Raw genomic sequence first — 22083 nt, 5'->3', positions numbered from 1 at the left:
TTTACTTTCATATTAACATACCAACATATTTACACCAAATTCAAAGAACATAAATTAATCCATTCCCAATAGTAATTGTAAATTAATATGGTTAAAATAAGCTCAATCAAATGATGTGCTCTAAGTTATTAAAATCGCACGCCATTCATACAGTTCTCTTCAATGTGGAAGATGTTCAGCTCTTAGTTACATTTTGATGAGAAAATCACCAAGAAAAATGTTCTCATTCCCATTACTGTCATCATCATAAACCCAAATGAAGTCAGTTTTACATTCTGACCTGATCGTATAGTTTCTCATCCACCAGGAGATAAGTCTTTGCCCAGCGTTTTAGAAACCAAACAATATCTTTGCCCATTTGAGGGCTTAGTAGATGAGTGAGATCTGCTCTTATTGCTCGAGATTCAACTTCTGAAACTCTTAGAACAGCAGATAACAGCCTGTAGGTATAAAAAAGACGTCATTTATTCTTTTATTTATCTACTGACTGTCTAATATTTTCTTAAAAGTCCCTTTTTTGTTACTCAACTCTCTGAATTTAGGCTAGGCTATACTTGAAATTTTCATCAACAGGGCTGTAGACAAAAGCCCCATTTTACTGCTGACCTTTCAGGAAGCAGGAAACAAGACTAAGCAGAGAGTCACAGACAGGGACAACCTTCCCTGGAAGTTGTATTCCACATCCAAGTCTCAGCATTACCATCTAAAGATGTTTTTCACATTCAAAATGGAGAAATACATACAATGAAAAGTTCAGAGTAAATGCTACATTCTTCAGCACCTTATCACTACTCAAAACTCCCATGGGTTAGCACTGTTTTTATACATTTGTCATTTTAGGTTAGAAGATCTAGAAATTGACTTATCTAGAATGCTTTGAATACTGAATCTCTTCTCTAAATCCGATTGTCCTATATACTTCCTAACAAACTTGATTCTTAATGGTATTTTAAAACAAAAATTCACTAAAAAAATTATCTCCGTAATGATGTGCTCTAAGAGAGTATCCTCTCCTCCACTACGTAATTCATATGGCTATGTGGTTTTAATAACAGAGCATGATATGCAGTTAAGTTAAAAAGTCTTTGTTCTGGGGGTGGGAGTAGGAGAGAGAAGTGATATATATTTAACTTGACTTTAGCTAACAAGCAAAGAAGGAAAGGGTGTAATTGAAAGAATCCATTTTAACACCATTTTATGGATATTCGTGCCAAAACAGGGATTTTAATCACCTGAAGTTTGGCTTCTACTACTTTTCCTTACTGCTCTCAAGATGACTGAAATCTTACATTTCAGTTATTTATCCAACTGGATGTCTCAAAAGTACTAGCTACTGTTTATCACTGTCGTTTTGAAATAATTTCTTCCTGTGCACCAAACAGGTGGTTTTTAAGTTTCTACCCCTAGTTTCTACTTCCCTACATATTACATACTCCCTATATCACAAGTGCTCAAATTTTCAAAACTTATTTTAGGGTGGATATGAACAAAAATATCCCATGACTTCACAATACATTTAGGCTGATGTATCAGATTTTTCCCATAAGAATGAATAGTTTTAAATGCTATAACTTGCAGTCTAGCAGAATTTGAATTAAATAATTATAGTAACTTTCTAAATTTATACACAGGAATTTAATTATCAGTGTTCTGATACCCACTATCATCCATTTGAAAAATAAACAAGTTTTTCTTTAACAGTTGGAAACTTTACATTGTTTCTTTTTCTCCTTAAATTTTTATTTCAACTTCATTTCCCCACAGATTATCTTAATATAAAACATTTTTATACTCATTTACTGATCACACCATACAATTCTCTGAAACAAGTGTGTCTAGCTACTGAAATATAATTTAAAAAATTTCCCAGTAATCATTAAGACTGTTTTAAAACATCTTTTGGATTATCTATCGTTGTAATACTTAATAGTACATAACTGAGCGAAGTACAACACAAATTTAAATAAATTATTAAACATAAAAATAAAACTCTGCATTTGTGAATGAAATTAATGTGGCAGGATTTTGTTTTTCCAAATGAGTTCATGTATCTGTGAAAAAATATTACTTATTGCTAGAATGAGACAGAGTTGTGCATAATTTGCTTTGATTCCTTCTTCATTTAAATAGAAACACTGAGAAAACCTATTCACATAAATGCAAAGCATTTTTAAAATAACAGGGTTCCTTAATTATTTGAACTTCTTCCAAGTTATACGCCAAAAATCACAGAGATCTACCATCAAAAATTATTTTTAATAATCTGTTAACTGACAAATTGATTTCTTCAATGTCATTTAATGCAAAGGACTGAAAACCTCCTGACTTGTAAAATTACTGGTTATCCATTACTCAGTCATTCACTCCCAACACCATACTATTTGGAACTGTCCCTTTATTTGGCACTCTGCACTTCTTTACACACCTGCTTATCCATTATGGTAAGATTCAGAATGAGTAAGAGCTTTTGCCTTTCTTTTGTAAAGTGGGAGCAAGGTAAGGAAGAGTAGCACAGGCAGTTTGCAGGCAGATAAACCTGAGGCTCCCCTGGGAGCTTTCCTCTATCCTCACTGCTGCCCCCCAGCAGTCAGCAAAATCCCATGTGGCTACTTCTGAAAGAACCATCTGCCTCTTTCCACTCTCACTACTACTAATGAAAATGCTTCCTAATCTGCCTTGTCATCCCTTAAATCCATCTTCCACAGTATAATCCTACTACTGTAGTTTGATCAGTTCACCTCCCTATTTCCAATCTTTTCCACCATTTTTACTACTATCTCAGCCCAATACACAACACCATCCCTACTTTCCCATCTCCACAAAGACCTCTCCCCTCCACATTCACATATGAGCAACATCAAACTGCCTCTTGCTTTAAGCCATGCTCTCAATTCCAGGCCTCTGCCTAGACTACTGTCACTGCTTGGAACACTCTTTGCTTTCTGCTGTATGTTGGAAACTCCTATTCAACCCTCAACTATCAGGTTAAATGCCATCTTTCCCAAAAGCACCCCTTGATCCTTCCCTTGCCAAGAGGTTAGGTACACCTAGGTGCTCCTCTATCACTCTTACCAGACTTCTATTGTATCCTCAGATCCTGGCACATAGGGGAGTTGAAGAAACAACTGATAAAGATATCACATTTTTTTCATTAAAGTGTAGTGGACACACAATGTTACGCTAAAAATATTTTTAAATTGTTAATAGTTCCAATTTCTAATCCTACTTTAATTTTTTAAGTATGCTATCTAAACATACTTTGTATTTCAGACAGTACTCACACTTTCCCATACTTTACAAATCAATCTTGGATTACCTTTGCATTTCATAAACCAAAAGTCAGCAAAATGAGTCCAACAGAGCTCTCTTTAACTTCTCACAACATCTACTATTATCACTCTTATCTGGACACCATCATCTTCCCCTTGGATTACTTCAATAAGCCTCTTCACTGGTCTCCCTGCTTCCATTTTTGTCAGTCACAGTTTACTCTACAGGTAGCAGAGTAACCTTTTTAACAAATACAACAGCACCCCACTTCACTCAGAGCAAAGGCTAAAGATTTTATCTGACTTCCCTTTGTTTTCCCTTCTATCTCCATCTTCTGACAAAATTCCACCTCATTCTGCTCAACCCACAATGGCAGTTCCCACTGTTGCCTGAATATGCCAGGAATGCCACAGGGCTTTTGTGTTAGTTGTTCACTCTGCCTGGAATGCTCTTCCCCAGGCCTTCATGGCCTCGTCCTTACCAACCTGAAATCTTTGCTCTAAATAAAACCTATACTGATCACAATATTTAAAATTACACAAATCTCTGAAATCTGCACTCCTGATTCCCCTCACCCTGCTCAGTTTCTTATCCCACAGCACTTATGGTCTTCTAACATACTATATGATTTATTTACTTATTATCTTTCCCCTATAAGGAGCTTTAAAAGGGGAATGATTTTTGTCTTGTTTTGTTCACTGATGTATCCCAAATGCCTAGAACAGTACCTGGTACATAGTAGGTAGTAATTATTTGTCAAAGGATAAATTCTTCAAGAAATGTGAACTTTTTTTTAGTCAAACTAGGAATGTTTCTCTCATATAGCCTTTAATTTCATGTTAATTATTTGGACTTCAAAAAAAAGGGCAATTTTTGTTTTCTAACCCTCATTTCAACCCTCCATAGTCTGTGCTCTCAGATACAAAAATGTTTTGCTCCCACACTGATACCAGAGACGGGCAAAAATTGAAAAAGCACTGAAAATACAAGGAAAGCATTCCTGATGGTACTGCCCAGGCAAGAAATGTGACAAAGAATATAATATGACAGCACCCTGAAATGAACTGCCTTTGAAATTAACATTTACCATGAATCAAGCCAAAGCAGCAAAAGCAATGATTTCCACAAGCACCTAATCTAATGCCTATAGTAATCCCAAAAAGAATAAAACTTTTTCAATAGAGTATTGATATTTTATTTCAAACAAGAGAATAAAACAATAAAGGAAATAAATTCCCAAACACTTCCTTGATATTAATAGGTCATTTTTTAAAAAAATCTTATTTTCTACTGCACAGGTGTAAATGATATCCATGTACTTTTGCATTAAAATTAAAAAGATGAGGGGGACAGCACACTGCTTGAGTTACTGATTTTGCAACTGACAAAAACCAATGTTATTTCATTATTGATATCTCTGCCTGAAACCTAAATTCAAAGATACTGAAATTTAAAATGTTTTCAAATACACTTTTAGGAGGATATTTGTCTAGGTGTATCCCTCCTTAATTTCACCATTAAGAATTAATGAAAATTTTGCCGCTACTACTAGGAAGATCAAAGTGAATTCTCATCTGAGGCACACTACTGTCTTCTAACTTCACCTGACAGGACTCTCAAGTTTCACATATTCAGAACAAATATTTCTATTTTATAAGGTAAGAATCATAGTTTTCCTTAAGAAAGCCACTGAAATGTAGTTTTAGCTTTATAAACAAAAAAATACTTGTTAATATTCCCCTGGTTCCTAAGAATCGCATATACTTTGTTTCATTCATTAGGGTGCCTGTACCGTGTTAGCACTGCTTTCTGATGGACACGGGATATGTTCAGAGTACTTTAGATCAAATGTCCCTTCAAAGTCTCACTGTATTCAGAATAATTTTACATTTGTTTTCCTCAGTACAGGATATAGCTGTCAATTCTCACCAGAGTGGCATTACTTATATATACTGAGTACTTGCCATCCTTGTTTATTTCAAGGCTTCTCCAAGTTTTATTTTCTTTCACGTATCAGATTTACAACGTGCCTAACACTCGAGTCATCTACCCATCAACTCAGAATTTATAAAACAGTATAAATTACAAGAGCACAGCTATAGAGTTCATATTACCTAATCACAGAATCTGTTCTGTTGTACCCTGGGATGGAAGAAGCCTTTTCTCCTGGAGATCCCAAAATTTGAAGTGTTGTATTAATGTCAACTTCAGATGAATGCTTAATGGAATATTCCATTATTTCTGGAGGTATTAGCGGAGTCTCTCCCTGAGTATCATCAGCTAAGAGGTAGCCTTCAGTTTAAAAAAAATTAAAAATGAACACTTAACAAATCTACATTTATCAAATTGCACTATAAATGTTTTCAGTTTATCTGATTTATATACATCATATCAACTTGATGTAAAAGTAAATTATAAATGTTAATTTCAAGTTTGATGAGAAGAAATTTTCTATTTCTCAGATAATTAACTCTCAAAATACAAAGGACAAATGTTTTATTCACCAATTTTATAATTCATACTGACATGTAGGCTTTTTAATCTACCTTTTAATAATTTTCAGTAATATATTCTGTAAATGTAATAGGAATTCTTACTACTATCTCTATCAAAAGTCAGTATTTGGGAATGCCTTTTCAAAAATTAAGATTTTTTTCTCGATTATTTAAAATACAGAAACACTGATAATATGGTTACAAAAGAAGACCCTAAAAGTCAGACTGCCTAGATTTGCATTCTGGCTCCAAAAATTAATAGCAGTGTGACCATGGGCTAGTTTCTTAAAACTCTCTCAGCTTCTTCATTTTCAAGATGGGGATAATAATAATAACAATAATAAAACCTGATAATAGTACTAAATCAGTGGGCTGCAATGAATTCCACATAACACACTGGTTATGCAATAGGCATTAAATATACAAGTTAGCCAGTATTTTTTTAAAATGCATCCATAGCTCTATGATATACAGCAGCTGTATTCAAATGTATGCATGGACCTTTATTTTGAACACATGAAGCTCCTTTTAACATACGAAGTTTAAACTGCTCAGTTGGCAATTTACATTTTAAAAAGAAACAAACGACCAACCTGTAACTAAAATAAGCCAGTGAATATCTTCATACAGATCATCAAGCATTTTGTTGTCAATAGTGCCTGAACCAGGTGAAGCAAGTAATTGCTGCTGATGTCGTTGTAACTGACCATGGAGCCTTGTTACTCTTTCTTCTAATAAACTGGAAGAGGGGGGGAAAAAACCCAAAGCTTCATAAAGCTCAATAAGCAAAGATCTAGAACAACTCGTAATTTCCATTTATTAGACAACATAAATTAAGATGTTAGCGCAAAAACACATATATGAAAATATTATAGTACACAACTGTTCTCATAGCAATATAGGAACTGTGATTTATTGTTTATGACATAGAATTAAAACATCGCTTTACAAACAATCAAGGTTTACAACAGGCATTTGAAAACTGGTTATTCCAAGTTTTTATTGATATGGGTCAAATCATTTCTCATACCATGTTTTCCACAATCTCTCTGCCATCTATGCTGTAGTGCCTGGGCTCCAAATGTACAAGCCAAGGAATGCAATCATGAGTATGTTTCTGTCCATTTGTTCCAGTGTGCTGGGATACGGGGTGGGGGTGTTTAAAGTCTTTAAACACTTTAAGTGCTGTCCAGGGAATTGTGAATAGAGAATATTTGCTCCATGGGGTTTCTTTGGACTGTGTGTACCTTGTCAGAAGAGGTATACAGTGTTCTGCAGCAATTCTTCCTAGCATTCCTACACTGGCTAGTTGATCTGAAAACTGGTCTCGATCATCCTCTTGAAGTTCACTTATTTCTTCTTCCTCACGAGAGGCCACACCATTGGCAGTCTATTACCAACGAAAGAAATAAAAAGTGAGGAACTGCATTCCTTTGTTCAATGAATTGTGTATTTCTGTTGCACTATAAAATAACTTTAGCACATCGCATGAAAAGGAGAGGCAGACAGAGCCAACCCAGTGGTCTAGGGCCTGCTATCTATCTATGATGACAACGCTAGTAGTTACAAAAGAAAGGGTGGAGGGAGACACAGAAGAGAAAGAAATGGAGGTTATTACCCCATGGTGCACATATATAAACACAGCAAACTGCACTCAAACCACCACCCACACCAGAGAATTTAACTTCTATCACTGAAAAGATCTGACATCTTTAAGTCATTCGTATCACTGGACAACTAGGAAGACACAGGTGGGTAACTGAAAACTGAAGAGAAGAGGTGTAACTACAAAACATCAACTCATTTAGAAAATGGGGTAACTTTTGCTCTCTAATGCTCTCGGCAAATCTGAAGATGACCCTCCTAAATTTCTAGTCTTACACAATGTACAGTAGAATATAGACAAAACAAAGTTATGATGAAATAGATTTTTACTTACAATCTAGCTCAAAACTTACCAAATTCCTCGTGCCATCTGGAGCAGCGAGGTGGCACTGAATATAGGAATTGAAAACTTGAACTGCGTGTTGGGTAAAAAAGCCTTTATGGAAATGTTTGTCGTCTTGGACCAAAGTTAGCCAGGATTCTAGCAATTTGTCATATGCTTCCATGTATACCATGTCATCTTTATCAAGCTAAGAGAAAAGAACACTCATAAAACAAATGGCCAGAGAAATAAGATGGGAATTATAACAAGAGTTACAGAGTTATATGTACAAATTGTTTTATGAATTTTTCCTTTAGCAAAGGTTTCCAATTATTCAATAATCTAAAGCTAATTGAGCCCACTTTAAAATTAAACAAATATTGCAGTAAAAATGTACAAGCTTTTTGTTAAACCTTCTAACTTAATCTAAGTAATTCTTAAGCACAAAGGAATTAATGTTCACTTGTTTAGAAGACTGGCTGTTCAGTACTTTGTTGGAACATGTGCTTTTCAAATAAAAATCATATTAATATTTTTCCATAGTCAAGAGAACTGTTAGAATAAAAATACTAAATGTGTACTTACTACACACTTTTAAATGATTTTAGAAAAAGTGAAGGATGATGAAAATAGACTGGCCTAATCAGCATATTTAAGAATATGTGGGGAGAACTTCATAGATGTTCCCTAACACTTTAGAACAAAAAAGAAAAACAAGGATAGGGCCTACACAGGAAGGAGTCTGGGGAGGATGCTGAGGCAGGAGGAACACCAGAAGCATGCGGACTCACAGAAACCAAAGTATGTGAGTACGAGGGTGGGGAAGCCAAGCAGACAGCAAGGAATATAGATTGGAATGGCACTAACAATTATGCAGGCTTGGATATTAAGTTTTTCACCATGTATAGGCTGTATCCTAAAATAACTTCAAAGTAAAGTATTCTGTCATACTGAGGAGGAAGAGTCTATACACAGAGATTAAGGATACCTCTATGGAGCCCAAAGTGTTTAATACTTAACATATCACTTAATTTTCTCACACTCTAACAAGAATCCACATCCTAATTTTGCCATCAATTACTGATCTGGGTACATAATTTAACCTATGTATTAATTTCTTCATCCACAAACTCACTAGGTCACTATTCAATGAAACTCAGAATACTTAGTGTCAAGCACTACTGCTTAGTGCAGAAACTTAATGTACCCTTCTTTCATGCTTTCGAACTCAGTCCAACAGGGAAGAGCAAAAAGCAAACAAAAAATATCCTAAAGGCCATAAAGGATAAACATCATTTCAGGGTTTTTAACAACAGCATCTCTCATAAGAAATTTGTTATAAATTAAAGAATAGAGTTTTGAACTAGAGTTTGAACTACTCACCCTTAAAAGGTTTTGACATTTTGTTACCATGTTTCTGACATTCTGTCACTAGGTAGTGAACCCTGGAACACTAAAGGTCAATAGGTCTAATTTATAACTTAGCTTTTCTGGTTTCTAAAGCAAACAGGCCCTCATCCTACAAAAACGGAACTCTGGAACCTTCACCAAAGATTATCATCTCGAACTGTTATTCTAGCAATTTGTCAATGACTCAAAAAAGAAAAGTAATGGAAGATGTATTTCAAGTATTCCAGATTACCCTGTACCCCCAGATCACAGTTATCTAAGCACCTATGTGAACTACTTCCGATGAACTGTGTTTTCTTATGCTTTCAGCTTTTATTAACCCACAGTATATTTAAAAACAAAACAAAACTAAAAAAAAAAAAAAAGCGCCATTTTCTGGGTAAAATGGCCCTTTTATTTATTTTTAAAGATTCATTTATTTATTTGAGAGAGTGCAAGCATAAACAGGCGCGCGCAAGTGGGGGGAGAGGCAGGAGAGGGAGAGAGAACTCAAATGGATTCCACACTGAGAGCAGAGCCCAACATGGGGCTCTATCTCATGACCCTGAGATCAGACCTGAGCCAAAACCAAGAGTCGGGACGCTTTAACTGACTGTGCCATCAAGGCATCCCTAAAATGGACCTTTTAAAACATATAAAAATTTTAAGTCCTTTTGTGAAAAGTTTACATAAGAATGGAGGAAAAATGAAAAGAATGTCATTAGATAATTTAACAAGGATTTAAACAGAGAAAACCCAAATTTTTACCACATAGTTACCTGGCCTTCAAAGTATATTTACCAAAAATGAGCAATTCTTTGAATGCAACCAACTGGAACTTATTCATCTTATGAATAGTTAATGCTTATTATTTGTGTTCTATAAAGTTGTCACAAACACTGAGTTAGTAAACAGGTTAGGTTCCTTCTCTAGTCACTACATTTTCTACCATGTCAAGGTGAATAAGATCAATGCATAACCCTGTTTCATGCATAACCTAGTTTTATGTGTCTGTTTACAGACACCTAATTTAATATATACTGTTCATTCACTAATAATGAACTACCAATACCACTATAACTTATCTCTGATTAAGCTTATGGGATTCATGTATTTGCTCCATAGGGCACCTCACAGCCATCTTGCACGCAGGAATGCTAGACAGCACTTCAACACAGCACTCAGAGGCCATCCCAAATAGTGAAATTATCCAGGCAGTCACTGCACAGGAAGAACTTCAGTATTTTTGGACAAAAATTGAGAATACCCCATTTCACACAAAAATGCAAAAAATGTAGCACTAGAGAACGTGAAAGTTTGTTTACAATATGAAGGCTAAAACAGGAAGGCAGAGCATTTGCCTTGTTTGACCTCAGCTGGGAACAAGCATGTCAGGCAATTCCCATTTTTCATTAATCTCTGCATGTACATGTCCACAAATTATCGTGAGAGTGCCATGAGTGCTGATTCTGGGGTTACAAAGAGCATGGGGGAGAATTTGCAAATAAGGAATTTGTGAATGAGGATACCGGTTCTTCTCGCTCAGGTATCATCAAAATGCAGTACACTTTTGAAAACTTTCATAGCTCATAATTTTTTGAAGGACAGCCATCCATATGCTTGGTTCCATAAATGCAAGAACATATTCATTAAGATTTATAAATACCTATGAAAATGATCAAGTCAACCAAATTTTTTTCATTTCTACATCATTTATTTCTTTCCAACCATCTTTGTATATACTGCTTTCAGCACTAATACCATTATAAACTGTATTAAGTAAATTCTGTGGCACAAACATTAAAAAAATAAAGGAATACTGTCAACAATATGTGACAACTCAAACTCCTGCCACAAAATATCTGAAGTTTTTCCTGTGGAATGACTGACTGGATAAGAATGCCCTATTTTCCTGTTGTCCTTGGAAATACACTGTTTGCTCATGAGTTGATGAATTTGAAAAAATTTACCTAGGATATCATCAACTAAAACTCAATCTTTGATTTCACTTACACTATCAATTTTATCATCATTATTAGAGCTTAGCATGCTATCTTTTTACATTCATCTACTAATTTGTTTTATCACTGTAAATTGTCTTATTCTGGCAATTTCCTCCTCTTTGTTACTATGGGCAGAAAAGAAAAAATTCTGAATTCCGAACAGGATCCAATGAAACAAAACAAAACAAAAAAGAAAGAACTTAAATGAAACTGAAAATCTAGATGCTGGTGGTATAGAGGGTTAAAGAATGTCGTAAAAAATAGCCAAATAAAATCTGTTCAAGCATCATCTGTTGTCATGGGGCTGAGGATTCCACATCATCCACTGCCTCCTTTATAAAGCTTTGCAAGATATTTTTTTTCTACCTTTAGTTTTTCCTTAATATTAGAAAGAATTCCTCTGAGGAGCAAGTGTGCTTCCTCTTTTTGCATGAGATCCTCTTAAGGAACCTTATCTCCCATCCCATTTTAAGTCTTTCAAATTCAAATCTAAAGAGTCAAATTTATTATTACATACAAAAGTAAGCTTCTAGCTTGCATATCACAATCGCTCTTTTTCTCTAATCTTGACTTTCTACTCTTATTGCTGATTGTTTTTTGCAAGTTTTAAAAGATTATTTTAAATGGCACCAGAAATCTTCTATGAAACAAAGGTTATTTTCAACTGCTATGCTTATCACCTTCCCTCTTTCCCTCTAGATCATGGACACTCTTCTAACCTCCCTGATTGGTGGAAGAGCAGCTGTGAAGAGTGGCCTAATGTAGAACAAGAAAACATTTGAAGGATTAACTGAATGTGAAACTGACTTAAGAATGTCTACTTATCAGCAGAGTAACATGGTGATTTGTATTAAGAATGTTTGCTGCAGCATTAAACTCATGCCAACAAATTTATGAACCATTTCCCTAATTATGATTTCTAACACTATTTTAATGACATGAAAAAATGCTCATAATAATATAATGATTTTGTTTTTATTTAAGTCTAATTAGTATGCCTTAAAATTTGGAAAAATACATTAAAACATTAATAGTAAGTTTCAGAAGGTGAAACTACAAGTGATTTGGTTTACTTCATTAGTCAAAAAAAAAAAAGATTTAAAAACAATTGAGTATTATTGTCCATAATACCAATACCAATATCAAAATATTGAGTATTAAATGTCCATAATTTGAGGGGGAAAAAGGTATTTATAACCTTATGTGTGAATAAAGACATGCCAAGAAAGTGATAAGTAATGGGATTTTTGAAGAATTTTAATTTTTATGCACTGCTTGAATTACTTTTATCAATTAGCATATTCCATTTTCACATTAAAATTGTATTCTGAAATGATAGTAGTAACAAAATTAAAATTGTAACTGTGAAGAAAAAAGTGGAAGTAAAAACTTATCTTACAAAAAAAGGGACACACTCTTAGTATTTGGATCAAAAAAGAAAAAAGAAAACCTGAATACTCCCACAACTAACCATTTAAAATCTTTAGTACGTTTTAATCCTTCTCCAAAAGAAAATACCAGGCTCAGCAGATTTACAGGTGAGATCTAGTGAACTAGTAAAAAAACAAAGCAAAACAAAAAACAAAACAACTAATCTTATACAAACTGATCCAGAGAAGAGAAAAAAATGTGTTAGAGAGTGACCTGTGGAGCTGTTGTAATTCTGACAACGAACAAATCCAGCCGTTCATAAAAAGCCATGATACATGATCATCCAGTTGGGTTCAACTCAGAAATGCAAGGGTAATTTTACCATTAGAAATATCCATAAAAGCAATTCAGTTCATAACAGATTTAGCAGAAATGCATTTAATATCTAATACTCAATCATATTTTACAAAAACCTATTAGCAATTCTGATAAAGAATAGCTCAAAAATCTAGAGCAAACATTATTCCTAATGATGAACCAGAAAAGATGTCTTCTGTTACCTATTCAACACTGTACAATAAGAAAAAGACATGTATTATACTGTAAGAGAAAAAATACAGATTGTGAAGTCTGAAAAGCAAAATTATCATTATTCACAGATGATATAATTGTCACAGAAGACTAAACAGATTCTAAAGACAAAATATTAGAACCAGTAAGAATTTAGAAAGGTTAGTAAATACCAGATCAATATACAAACACCAACTGCATTCTTCTATGCCAGCAGCAACCTGAAAAATTAAGTTTAAAAAAGATACTATTTACAATAGTAACAAAAACATAAGGTACTAAAAAATGTATTCCTTTAAATGAATTAGGGGCGACTGGGTGGCTTAGTTGTTAAAGCATCTGTCTTCAGCTCAGGTCATGATCCCAAGGTCCTGGGATCGAGCCCGGAGTCGGGCTCCCCAGGGAGCCTGCTTCTCCCTCTCCCACTTCCCCTGCTTGTGTTCCTTCTCTCGCTGTCTCTCTCTGTCAAATAAATAAATAAAATCTTTTAAAATAAAAAAAATTTTTAAAAATAAAGACAATGAATTAGAGAAATACCAGATTTACGGACAGAGTTAATATTGAGAGATATCCATTCTTCACTAAAGATTCCCCATAATCCCTACCACAATCCAACTTAACAAATTCACAAATTTCATATGGAAGAACTGACATATTTATATGGAAGAAAAGCCAAATACATCCAAGACTCTTCTGAAGAACTGGAAGGGAGTCGGGGTGAGGTGGGAGCATGTCCTATCAAATACCTAGACATCCCCTTAGAACAAAGCGAAATACAGGTGCAGAAATAGACACCTGACTGATGGAAGTGATTAGAGGACTCAGGAAACAGCCACTTTTATGTGAAAACTAGATATATGACAGCAATAGTCCTTTAAATCATTTAGAAATGAAGGGCTATTCAGTAAATGTGGCTGGCAGCAAAAGAAACCAGCAACAAAATGAAAAGACTACGGAATGGGAAAAAATATTTAGAAACCATAAATCTGATATGGGAGTAATATCCAAAAAATATAAAGAATTTATAGAACTCCATAGCAAAAAAACCCAATAATCCAATTTAAAAATGAACAAAGGACCTAAATAGACATTTTTCCAAAGAAGATATAAGAATGACCAACAGGTACATGAAAAGATGCTCGACATCACTAGTCATTAGGGAAATGCAAATCAAAATCAAAAAGGAGACATCATTTTACGCCTGTGAGAATGGCCATCATCAAAAGGACAAGAGATAATAAATAATGGCATGGATTAGGAGAAAAGGGAACCCTTGTGCATTGTTGGTAGGATCGTAAATTGGAGCAGCCACTATGGAAAACAGGACAGAGGACCCTCAGAAAATTAATAGAATTACCATTTGATCCAGCAGTTCTACTTCTGGGAATATATCCAAAGGAAATAAAAACTCAAAAAGATAATCTGCAACCCCACATTCACAGCAGCATTATTTACAACAACCAAGACATGGAAACAACCTAAGTGTCCATTAATAGATAAATAAATAAATTGTGGTATATAATATATACACTGGAATATTTTTCAACCGTTAAAAAAAAATCAGGAAAACCCACCATTTATGACAAAATGGATGGACCCTGAAGGCATTATGCCAAGTGAAATAAGTCAGAGAAAGATAAATACTGATCTCACTTATATATGGAACTAGAAAAAGAAGAACAACGACAACAACCCCACCAAACTCAGAAAAACACATCAGATTTGTTCTACCAGAGGTGGGGGTGAGAGGGAGAAATTGGTTAAAAGTGGTCAAAAGGCGGGGCGCGCCTGGGTGGCTCTGTCGTTAAGCGTCTGCCTTTCGCTCAGGGCGTGATCCCGGCGTTATGGGATCGAGCCCCACATCAGGCTCTTCTGCTGGAAGCCTGCTTCTTCCTCTCCCACTCCCCCTGCTTGTGTTCCCTCTCTCGCTGGCTGTCTTTCTCTGTCAAATAAATAAATAAATAAAATCTTAAAAAAAAAAAAAAGTGGTCAAAAGGCACAAACTTTCAGTTATAAGATAAATAAGTTCTAGGGAAGTAAGGTACAACATGATGACTACAGTTAACACTGTTGTGTGATATATGGGAAAGTTGTTTGAGTAGATCCTAAGAGTTCTCATCACAAGGAGAAAATTTTTTTCTTTTTATTGTATCTATGAGATGATGGATGTTAACTAATAAACCTATTATGGTGATCATTTCACACATGTGTAAATCAAACCATCATGCCGTACATCTTAAACTTATACAGCAATGTATGTCAACTATTTCTCAATAAAAATGGGGAAAATACAAATATAAATAAATAAAAATCTGTTATCCATATGAAAAAAAGGGAAATTGGATCCCTACTTAATACCATATTCAAAATTAAAGTCTAAGATGGTAAAGTCATGAAAGGTAAACTTTTAAAACATTTAGAAGAAAACACAGGAAGAGTAGTTGTCTGAAACAAGGAACTAATAATGCAAATCATTTTTAAAAGTAATTTCTACACCCAACATGAGGTTCTACCTCACAACCCCGAGATCAAGAGCCGCATTGCTCTACTGACTGAGCCAGCTAGGCACCCCTAATAATGCCAATCATAAAAGAAATGACAGTAAGTTCAACTATACTAAGATGAAGAACATTAGTTCATCAAAAGATATCATAGAGTCTAAATGCAATATGATATTCAGGATTGGATTCCAAAACAAAAATGAATGATGGAAAATTAGTGGAATCCAAATAAAGCATGTAAGTTTAGTTAGTAATAATGGTTTAGTTAGTAATAATGCATCCAATGTTAATGTCTTAGTTTTGACAAATGTAACATCGTTATACAACATGGTAAAATTAGAGGAAACTAGGTAAAGGGTACTGTCTTTGCAACTTTTCTGTAAACCTAAAATTATTCCAAATTAATAATAATAAGAAAGATACCATAAAGTGAAAAGAAGAGCCACAGAACTGGGAGGGTAGACCTGCAACAAATAACTGACAAAAAATTAGGGTACAGAATATATAAAGAATTTCTACAAAACAGTATGAAAAAGACAACCTGATAGGGAAATGGGCAATGGACTGAACAAGCATTTCAAAGGAATAACCACGGGAATCAGATATATATGAAAAAATGCTCAACATTACCAGCACCTTAATTATATAAATTAAGACCATGTCGTGTACTTACAAGTTTGGCAAAACTGTGATGGTGAAGACATGGATCAATGAAACTCACACACATCACTGCTGAACATGTAATTGGTCCCATCAGTTCAGAAACAATTTGGAACTACCTTGTAAAACTGAACATTTACATATCTTATCAACCAAAAATTCCATTTCTAGGTTTAGGCCTTAAAAAAGCTCTCATGAATGCATGCTAGGAAACACGGAAGTATGTTTACTGTAATGCTGTTTGAAGTGGCAAAAAAGGGAACCTCAAAAGTTCATTTACAGCAGAATGGAGAAAAATTGTGGTATAACACTCACACAATGATATATCTTATATGTAGAAATGATCAAAATTTCTAAAGCAAGAGAATGACAACATTCAGAACAGCGGTCACTTCTCTTGCAGGGGTGGAAGTGGGGAGAAGCTGGGGTCATGGGATTGGGATGAGTACACTGGTACCATCGACTGCAGTACGGGTGATGTTCTTGGGTTGGCTCATGGATTCACTCATGATCTGATGTTTTAGCACAACGTATTTTATATTTTGCCTGTATCAAATATGACATAATAAATAAAATCATCTACAGTGGTTTTGAGGACTAAAGAAAAGATCTATAAAATGAACAAACACAGTACTAAATGGTCATGCACAGTGCTCAATGTGTTATTAGCAGCAGGAAAAAAGGGTGGTTTTATTCCTTCAACAAAATATATTGAATGCTAAGAGCGAAGCACTAGACTAGAGAGATGAATAAAATAGTTTCTTCCCAAAGAAACATCTGTGGCCTGTTTATATACTTAACAAAGCACGTGCTTTGCAGACATCATTTGTTAAGTCTTAACAGTTTATCTTGCCAAAATAAACAGACTGGTAACATATCGTAAGAGGAACTTATGGAATAGCATCCTCTGACCTCCAGGATTTCAAAAGGAAGAAGCAGGACATTTTCTTAAAACTATTTTTGTTGTTCTTTAGTACATATGTAATGAATGTTATCATAGTTTAATTATTCATATATAGAAAAGTACAAATAAGATGTAAAAGCCTTAGAAGTTTTTATATTATTGAAAGAGCAATAATCCCTCCTATAAAGCCCTGATATTAGACAAGGCAGAAAACCAGACTGTAAGAGCCCCTATTAGATGGTAATTTAAATTAAGAACTAAAAACTTCTAAAGAGCCTTCTGGTTCCTTCTGAATACCAATACAAGTAACACATCAGGCAAAGTGTGAGAAATTTGGCTGATGACAATTGGCAACTAAATCTTTCAGTCTAATCACGGAGAACCGAAACCTAACCAAGTGCTTTTTCATAATACTTTGGCGCTGCTCCATGGTCACACTGGCCAACACCCAGCAGCCAAGCCAGAGCACGTGCACAGGGATGACGAAGGAGTCCAAGCTAGACACTATGTGCTCATGCCCTAAGTATTGTCAGGCCTGCTGCCAGAAAGTCTTTGGAGAGGGGCTTAGAGCTTATGAGACTACTTGACCCCACTTTACTCCATTTGGGAATGGAGGGTGAAGAAGGTAATCAAACTATGATAACAGCACTTACATTTCAATGCTCATAATTAACTTAGAAGTGTATAGAGGAGTGAATCTGGAGCCCTTCGGCCATAGAAAAATATCTTTTTTTATGTCTGTGTGAATGTAAAAAAAATAGTGGTTATTTATGAAGTTGCTGCTAAATGAAGCTTTCTAAAATAAAGATGTATATGTGAATCTGCTCCCCCCTTTTGACACTGAATTGAATTTCAGAAATTAAAATCCAACATTATTATTTGATTCCAACTATATGACATTCTGAAAAAGGCAAAAACTATGGAAATAGTAGAGGCTCCTGGGTGGCTCAGTCGGTTATGCGTCTGCCTTCGGCTCAGGACGTGATTCCAGGTTCCTGGGATCGAGCCCCACATTAGGCTCCTTGATCAGCAGGTGCCTGCTTCTCCCTCTCCCTCTGCCTGCTGCTCCCCCTGCTTGTGCTCTCTCTGTCAAATAAATAAATAAAATGGTTTTTAAAACCCCCAAAACTATGGAGATAGTAAAAAGATCAGTGATTGCCAGGGGTAAGGTAAGGAGGTGGAGCACAGAAGATTAAGGCCCTGAAACTATCCTGTATGGTACTGTAATGGTGAATACACATCATTGCCCATTAGTCAAAATCCACAGAACATGTAATACCAAGAGTGAATTCTAATGTGAACTATGGACTTTGGGGGATAAGGATGTGTCAGTCCTGGTTCATCAACTGTAACAAATGTTTACCACACTCGTGGGGGGATGTTGATAGTAGGGGAGGCCCTTTGCATTTGTAGGAGTAGGGGGGGAGGGATGGGATATGGGAACTCCGATGTTCCATTCAATTTTGCTATAAATCTAAAACTGTTTTAAATAATAAAGTCTGAGTGTACGTATACCTAATATCAGATACTGTAAAAGTACATAAGATAACTCTTGCATTGAAAATACATCTCATGCTAGAGTAGTTCTAAATTTGATTGTTATGCTATAAACAACTCCAAATCTACTCCTAACTACTACAGGACTACGGTTACTATCAGATATTTAAGTATGATCCATCCCACTACAATAGAGCTTTTTTCTACGAACAGCAAATAACCAACATGAGAACTCCAAAAATTGTCCATGAAATTGAAAAGCTCATTCTTTGATCATCAGTATTTTCTTCATATGTAAACATAAATTACATGAGTTAGTAAAAAAAAAAAGCATATGATTCAGACATAAAAAATAAAGTAAGATGGATATGGATAATTCATTCTCACACAGAAAATTTTATTTCTAAGGAATAATCTTTAAGAAGTTTCTTAACCTGGGATGCCTGGGTGGCTCAGCTGGTTAAGCCTCTGCTTTTGGCTCAGGTTATGATCCCAGGGTCCTGGGATCAAGACCCGCATCGGGCTCCCTGCTCTGCAGGGAGCCTGCTTCTCCCTCTCCTGCTCCCTCTGCTTGTGCTTTCTATGTCAAATAAATAAAATCTTAGGGGGGAAAAAAAAGAAGTTCCTCAACCTGGTTTAACTTTGCGTTCCATATTTCTGGCCTGAGGCTGCTGCTACTATATTCCTCTTTACAAGGACTTGGGAGTGAAAACAAATTAAACAATCAGAGATTGTAGAGGCTAGGAAAAAGTGCCAAGAACACCAACCAGAAGTTCACTAGCAGTGTTCTATTGCAGACATGATGAAAATATCATTTGGCAGAAGTAACTGATGAGACAAAAACGTGCCTGCGATAAAAGAAGGGAGAGAAGAAAACTCCAAGTAAATGTAAGAATAAAAAAAGGTTCTATCGATACACTATTTCTTAATCTGGAGGTTGGTATACAGTTGTTCATTTTATAATTTTTTATAACTTTTATATACATATGAAATTTTTTACTTTATATGAATGAAATACTTCACAGTAAGTTTAAAATTTATAGGCACTGGCACAACCCCCAAGTCCAATGACAGATCAAATAATATATGTAGTGCACAGTGTAAAGCATTAATAAGAAAGGACATACAAAAGATTAAAGACTCAAAGAACTCTATTAGTTTATGCTATTATTCATCTGTTGGAAGAATTTAGATTCTTTTCCTGGTGTAGCATTATTTAAGGCAAATATGGAAATATAGATAAAACCACAGAAATGTCACAAATAAAATTTCACGAACTCTACTTAAAAATTTAGAAGTCTTTGGGTGTTAAATGCAAAAGGAATTAATTCCCTTATTTTTTTTTTCTTCTAGCTAGTCCTAAAGGCAAAGAATTAATTTAACTTCAGCATACCTATGCAGCTGACAGTATTCCTGGCTTCTAAAAGACCCCAAGAGAAATTGATTTAGTGGACAAGTATTGCAGCTGTTAGAAGAATCCTATAGATAGATCACTGGGGGGAAAAAATCTGCCCCCATAAAAACACCAAGAGTCTGAGTTGCAATTTTCAGAGTTTTTAAACATTACAAATTCTTCAATATACTTTCTTCCTTTTAAAATATGAATTTTCAAATTCTTTTTTTTTTTTTTAAGATTTTATTTATTTATTTGACAGAGATAGAGACAGCCAGTGAGAGAGGGAACACAAGCGGGGGGAGTGGGAGAGGAAGAACCAGGCTCATAGCAGAGGAGCCTGATGTGGGGCTCGATCCCGGAACGCTGGGATCACGCCCTGAGCCGAAGGCAGACGCTTAACCACTGTGCCACCCAGGCGCCCCTGAATTTTCAAATTCTTAATACTAAGAATGTATATGCATCAATCACCATGCTTGGCACATGGCAAGTATCAATAAATATTTATGGAATTGAATTAATCTAGCAATAATGCTCATGGGCCAACATCTCAGGGACTGGTCTGGCTTATAAGGGGTAGAGGGCAATCCCTTTTTTCTGCCTTACTCTAGTGTTCAATTTGAACCCCTGGCACATTAGATCTGGTTATGCTTCTAATGCTAATAATACTGTTTTAAACAATACAAAGGATACCAAATGGAACAACAGTTATGACAGTAGGTAAGCTTTACTCTCAACCAACTATACTCCACCTCAAGTGCAAGAATTCTGTAAAAACATAAACACTGGTTCTGTGCTATGAGCACAGCAAATTGAGAAAACCAGAGGTGACTCATACACAAGTCAGGAAAACACTGCATTGGTAAAATTATGATCCAAAGGATTAAATAAAACAGTGAAATTATTTTTTAAAGACTTCTTTAAATAAGAATCTTTATTTAAGGTGTAATAGTAGCCCATTTTCTTCCAAATACCCTAATAGAGGTAAAGCTGTTAGTATTAAAAAGAAGTATACTTTAAACGTGCACGGTTTAAAATATATTAATGCACCTCATCTAATTCTTTTTTTAAACTCTTTCAAGCAGATGAAATGAATGCACATAATGGGGCTGGACAGCTGTCTTGCTCTCTACAGTATCACCAATTTATTCTTTCCTGGCCATCAGAACGACTGGGTGGGGAGGTTGGCATGGCTTCTCAAACAGTCCCATCCTCTTGTGAGTTAAGGGGCAAGGCTGATGACATGTGTATATTGTACGGACATCGCCATGCCAGCAAGTGAGTTAATAGCTTTCCCTCTTATCACTGAAATATCCCAAATTTATGCTTCCCACTTGCCAATTTCAATTTATAATTTGGCTTCAATGCTTTCCTTTTCACTACATCTCCTCTCCACAAAGTAATTGTCCACTGAGCCAGAGAAAACAGATTTTGAATGAAGAATGCTGAACTTCACATGTACTCACTCACCCAGCAAACTGCAAAGTTACTTAACCATGTTACACTCTATAACCACTTCCTAACAACTTTATCAAATATCTTTCTCTTTACTGTCTTGCCCTGCCGGTCTTAAGCTTACAGATGTACTACAACTAAAGTTTTTTTTTCTTTTTTTTCTTTTTTTTTTTTTTTTAAAGATTTTATTTATTTATTCGACAGAGATAGAGACAGCCAGCGAGAGAGGGAACACAAGCAGGGGGAGTGGGAGAGGAAGAAGCAGGCTCATAGCAGCGGAGCCTGATGTGGGGCTCGATCCCATAACGCTGGGATCACGCCCTGAGCCGAAGGCAGACGCTTAACCGCTGTGCCACCCAGGCGCCCCTAAAGTTTTTTTTTCTTGGGGCGCCTGGGTGGCTCAGTCACTTAAGTTAAGTGTCTGCCTTCGGCTCAGGGCGTGATCCTGGCGTTGTGGGATCGAGCCCCACATCAGGCTCCTCTGCTGGGAGCCTGCTTCTTCTTCTCCCACTCCCCCTGCTTGTGTTCCCTGTCTCTCTGGCGGTCTCTCTCTCTGTCAAATAAATAAATAAAATCTTTAAAAAAAAAAAAAAGTTTTTTTTTTCTTTCTTTAAAGATTTTATTTATTTATTTGCTAGAGAGAGCACA

At 35.5% G+C, this 22083-nt stretch overlaps 1 protein-coding gene across 2 annotated transcripts in view; it reads right to left on the bottom strand.

The window, feature by feature from the left end:
• XPO4 (exportin 4) overlaps positions 1 to 22083 on the bottom strand; it is a 121399-nt gene that overhangs the window by 19735 nt on the left and 79581 nt on the right. For both annotated transcript variants that reach the window (XM_045797118.2, XM_045797120.2), the window contains exons 10-14: positions 7724 to 7900; positions 7013 to 7155; positions 6359 to 6504; positions 5385 to 5562; positions 281 to 440 (exon numbers count right to left, since the gene is read on the bottom strand). In XM_045797118.2, the coding sequence (XP_045653074.1) occupies positions 281 to 440; positions 5385 to 5562; positions 6359 to 6504; positions 7013 to 7155; positions 7724 to 7900 (804 nt within the window). The remainder of the gene's footprint in view (positions 1 to 280; positions 441 to 5384; positions 5563 to 6358; positions 6505 to 7012; positions 7156 to 7723; positions 7901 to 22083) is intronic.

This window comes from Ursus americanus, chromosome 10 (assembly GCF_024610735.1).
Source record: "Ursus americanus isolate L20-20 chromosome 10, mUrsAme1.1.p, whole genome shotgun sequence".
In the NCBI taxonomy this organism is placed as follows: Eukaryota; Metazoa; Chordata; class Mammalia; order Carnivora; family Ursidae; genus Ursus; species Ursus americanus.
This window is presented reverse-complemented; position numbering and strand designations above follow the sequence as displayed.